Source organism: Pelophylax lessonae (genome assembly GCF_965119305.1).
Source record: "Pelophylax lessonae genome assembly, chromosome: 2".
NCBI lineage: Eukaryota > Metazoa > Chordata > Amphibia > Anura > Ranidae > Pelophylax > Pelophylax lessonae.
The window spans coordinates 720062027-720067429 of record NC_138769.1 but is presented as its reverse complement, the minus strand read 5'-3'; the positions used below and the strand labels follow the sequence as shown (position 1 = coordinate 720067429).

At 46.0% G+C, this 5403-nt stretch overlaps 1 protein-coding gene across 1 annotated transcript; it reads left to right on the top strand.

Annotated features, from left to right (window-relative positions):
- Positions 1 to 3965: 3965 nt before the first annotated feature.
- LOC309547140 (odorant receptor 131-2-like) lies at positions 3966 to 4889 on the top strand (the record flags this gene model as incomplete). The annotated part of the gene is made up of 1 exon (XM_082246928.1): positions 3966 to 4889. The coding sequence occupies one exon, from the start codon at positions 3966 to 3968 to the stop codon at positions 4887 to 4889; it is 924 nt and encodes a 307-aa protein (XP_082103054.1).
- Positions 4890 to 5403: the final 514 nt, after the last annotated feature.

Here is a 5403-nt window from a genome sequence, read left to right as displayed (position 1 = left end):
CACTGCTGTGTTCACATGTGCTATTGAAAAATCACCAATTTTATATCATATTTTCTATTCCGCTAGATACACCTTGGGGCGCATCTTCCACCGCCGAGGATTGCAGGGTGCTTCAGTTTGCCTCCTGCCTGTTCCGAACTCCTCCTACTCCTCATCCTGCCTTTAGGGTACAAAAAATAGTAATCGGGGCCTAGTCTGAGTCTGTACGTGTGAGATACACCTTTTGATATCATATTTTCTATTCCGCTATTCAATCTACACCCTTTGGGGTAAAAATAATTAAATTGCGGCATAGTCTGTATCGGTACGTGTGAGATACACCTTTCCAATTTTTTGGGCACATCTTACACCGCCGAGGATTGTAGGGTGCTTCAGTTTGCCTCCTGCCTGTTCCGAACTCCTCCTACTCCTCATCCTGCCTTTAGGGTACAAAAAATTGTAATCGGGGCCTAGTCTGGGTTTGTACGTGTCAGATACACCTTTTGATATCATATTTTCTATTTCGCTATTCAATCTACACCCTTTGGGGTAAAAAGAATTCAATTGCGGCATAGTCTGTATTGGTACGTGTGAGATACACCTTCCAAATTTTTGGGGCGCATCTTCCACCGCTGAGGATTGCAGGGTGCTTCAGTTTGCCTCCTGTTCCGAACTCCTCCTACTCCGCTTCCTCATCCTCTACCGCCTCCTCATCCGGTCAGCGTAACACCTTCACCACCAACTTCAGCACAGCCAGGGGTAAACGACAGCAGGCAGTTTTAAAACTTGGAGTTGTGGAGGAGCATGGAACAGCAGACAAATGAGTGGTTGCTGCCAGCGAGCCTCAAGCCCGGCCTGGTGGTGTGCGATAACGGGCGAAATCTCATAGCAGCTCTGGGCCTAGCCGGTTTGACGCACATCCCTTGCCTGGCGCATGTGCTGAATTTGGTGGTGCAGAGGTTCCTTAAAAATTACCCCGATATGTCAGAGCTGCTGCAGAAAGTGCGGGCCCTCTGTGCGCACTTTCGGCGTTCTCACCCTGCTGCTGCTCGCTTGTCAGCGCTGCAGCGTAACTTCGGCCTTCCCGCTTACCGCCTCATATGTGACACTCCACCTTGCACATGCTGGAAAGACTGTGCGAGCAGCAGCAGGCCATAGTGGAGTTTCAGCTGCAGCACGCACGCGTGAGTCGCTCTGCGGAACAGCACCACTTCACCACCAATAACTGGGCCTCCATGCAAGACCTGTGTGCCTTGTTGCGCTGTTTTGAGTACTCCACCAACATGGCCAGTGCCGATGACGCCGTTGTCAGCTTAACTATCCCACTTCTATGCCTCCTTCAAAAAACTATTCGGGCGATGATGGAAGAGGATGTGGCACAGGATGAGGAGGAGGAGGAGGAGGATGAAGAGGTAACATTTCCAAAGCCTTTAAGGGCAGTCTTTAGCAAGTGGCTCCGAGGGTGGGTTCCTGCACACACAAACGCCAGGGATACAATTGTCCAGCAGGGGCACAGTTCTGGAGGATGAGGAGGATGAGGAGGAGGAGATGGAGGAGGAGATGGAACCATGTTCACAGCAGGGTGGCACCCAGGCCAGCTCATGGCCATCACTGGTGCGTGGCTGGGGGGATACAGAGGACACAGACGATACACCTCCCACAGAGGACAGCCTTTCGTTGCCTCTGGGCAGCCTGGCACACATGAGCGATTACATGCTGCAGTGTCTCCACAACGACCGCCGAGTTGCCCACATTCTAACTTGTGCTGATTACTGGGTGGCCACGCTGCTGGATCCCCGTTACAAGGACAACGTACCGTCCTTAATTCACTCACTGGAGCGTGATCGCAAGATGCGCGAGTACAAGCGCACGCTGGTAGATGCGATGCTGCTGGCATTCCCACCTGACAGCAGGGCCACAGTGGAAGCACAAGGCCAAGGCAGAGGAGGAGGAGGAAGAGATCGCCAACGCAACCAGGGCACAGCCAGCATCTCAGAAGGCAGGGTTAGCATGGCCGAAATGTGGAAAAGCTTTGTCAGCACGCCACAACAAACAGCAGCACCAGCAGCTCATATGGAACGTCTTAGCAGGAGGCAGCATTTCACCAACATGGTGGAGCAGTATGTGTGCACACGCCTACATGTAGTGAATGAGGGGTCTGCCCCCTTCAACTTCTGGGTCTCCAAATTGGGCACATGGCCTGAGCTTGCCCTTTACGCCTTGGAGGTGCTGGCGTGCCCTGCAGCCAGTGTATTATCTGAACGTGTATTTAGCACGGCTGGGGGTGTTATCACAGACAAGCGCAGCCGCCTGTCCAGAGACAATGTGGACAAGCTCACGTTCATTAAAATGAACCAGGCATGGATCCCACAGGACTTTTCCGTACCTTGTGCAGAATAGAGATGGATACCGACCTTACCCAGCCATTGTTATATTTTTGATCTTTCTCACTCTTTTGGGGTGTACCCTAATTTAAAATGACTGAAAAAAAAGCAGTGTTGGCTACCTCGTCCCCCTCCACCGCCGCTTCCACCTACACCGCCACATCCACCGCCACCTCAACCTTCCTCCTACTCCATATGGGCCTCGTCCTTCACAGATGAAGAAAATTGTTTTATTTTTCAGTTTTTTTTGTTGTTTTAAGTTATTTCCCTATCCACATTTGTTTGCAGAGCACTTGCCATGCTCTTAACTACGTTTTGCTGCCATTTGCAGCACTCTAGCCCTTTCCATTGGTGTTTTAGAGCCATTTTAGTGCCTGAAAGTTCGGGTCCCCATTGACTTTAATGGGGTTCGGTGTCCGGGTAAAGTTCGGAAAAAAGTCCGGGACACGGACCCAAACTTTTTTTTCAAGTTCGGCCGAACCCGCCGAACACGGACATCCAGGTGTCCGCTCAACTCTACTCATTGTAACTGAAATGTGCAGGTTTGGATTTTTTAATTTTATATAATGTTATATAGCAGAAAGTGAAAAATATTGCTTTTTTTTTTCAAAATTGTCGCTATTTTTTTGTTTATAGCACATAATTAAAAAAACGCAAAGGTGATTAAATGCCACCAAAAGAAAGCCCTGTTTGTGGGGAAAAAAAAGGACGTCAATTTGGGTACAGCATCGCACGACCGCGCAGTTGTCAGTTAAAGTAACGCAGTGCCGAATCGCAAAAAATGGCCTGGTCATTAAGGGGGCAAATCCTTTCCGGTCCAGAAGTGGTTAATTGATATACATCTGTTACATGACCCAGCTCTCTCTCAGCCTGTCTGCAGGGAAACAGAGGCAGGAGGAGCTTCTAGTCCTCTGCTGCTGGTCCCATGTTTAAAAAAAAAAACAGCCTTTGGCATAGGGAGTAAAAATAAATAACAAATATCAATAAACTGTTTGAAATTGTCATACAAATATATATTTCAAATCAAATCTTTATTATTTTTGGCAAAAACATGGAGTGGGCGGATTTCTGTCAGTCACAGGCTTTGTCACGCCCGCTTCATTCTTAGAATAACAGGGGGGGGGGGCAAGCCTCCATCAATCAAGATGTAATATTCTACCCCATCGAGCTTAGCTAGTTAGTGGGCATAGAGGAGAAGGGAGGGAGTGGGCTGTCATTTATCACTGTGTATACACCCACATGTTTGACTCTATAGTCACATGGGCTGCTCATGTGTGATAGGGAGGAAATGATCATAACTGACAACTGAGCATGTGCAGAGCTGTTACCACTGCTCTGCAAAATCCCCAACTGCATTGGGGACATGGATAGAAGGAGGAGATAGAGAACAGCAGGGTTTTTGCAGAATACAGAAAACAAATCTCGTAGTGATTGAGTGAGTATGAACAGCATTGAATACATTTAATACCATTTATTGATAGTTTTTATGATGTGGGTTTAGTGACAATTTAAGTATTAAGGTCGGCTTAAATGGTTGCATTGAGGTTAGCTGTCTAGTTATGAAGTGTCAATAATTTTTTCACTTTTTTTCAGAAGCTGCACATGATGAACCTTACCGTATTCAGTACTTTCAATAACATCACCTACATAAGCAGCCAATACTATCAAGTATATCAAAATGCAAAGATCGCTTTTTTAGTCATCATCATCTTCTGCTTCTGTTTTTTCATCTACTTCATCCTAGTTCTTCTAGTGGTTTACTTCACCACTCCTCACGTCCGGGAGAATGCACGATACATCCTTTTTGCTCATATGCTCATCAACGACACATTGCACCTCAGCCTTGGGCTCTTCCTGTGTTTGGGCTCTGGATTGCTCTTATATATTCCTGTACCCATCTGTTATATCCTGGTGACCTGTGCCGCAGCTACATTTCGAATCACTCCATACAACTTGGCCATCATGGCCCTGGAACGATACGTGGCTATTTGCTTCCCTCTCAGACACGTCATGCTATGTACAGCCCGGAGGTCATATGTTGCTATTGCAGCAATGTGGTTTGTTGGGTTGCTTCCCAATGTTGCTGATTTTATAGTCCTTATTTCCTCTGTTGAGGTGAAATTTTTCTCGCGCAATCTTCTGTGCAGGCAACAAGCATTACTTCTCCTACCAGCCCAAAACACCATACAGTTCTCCACGTTAATTGGAAGTTTTTTTTGGGTGTCTCTGGTCATTCTCTTCACCTACATTAAGGTTATGCTGATAGCTCGAAACACTGGCTATGGAAAGTCTTCGGCCTCCAAGGCTGGTAGAACATTGATCCTTCATGCAGTTCAGCTCTTTCTATGCCTGCTCTCTCTAACTTCTTCATTTTCAGAATTGTACCAAGGAGATTATAATTTTTTTGTGATTATGATCAATTTTTTGATGTTTATGTGTTTGCCTAGACTTCTCAGCCCTCTTATTTATGGCATTAGAGATAATGTGTTTAGTAAAAGTATTAAGAAGATGTATTCTACCAACTAATAAGCTCCATGTAACCCTTAGTTCTCCATCAGTACCCACACATATACTAGTTATTGTCCAAGAAATGTTATTTTAGATTTTTTCTACCAATCATTGTCCGGTGTGCAGGCCAACTTTGATTTTATTGCACCAATGGTTTTACAATGACTTCAGTTGTACCTTGCATAATCTGGAAAATTTAGTAACCATACCAAACATCCTTATAGGTCAGGAGGAGTCAATTGATTAATCACGGAAACAATGCAGTTAACATTTATTGCATTACATATGTTGAAGATCATACACTTACATACACAAAGGGACATGTTTAATAGTGATATAACATAATCTTAAATACCATAGATTGCCTGGGGAGTATTTCCCTTGGAGAAGGTACAAGTGGGTCACCCTGTGATCACCAAAGACCTTGTAGTTATCCGGTTGCTGGTGGAAGAGAGTCCAAGGAAGATAACAGGAGAGACACCTTGGAAGGGGAACCTACTCTTTCTCTCCTCGTCAGGTACCTCTCCCTATC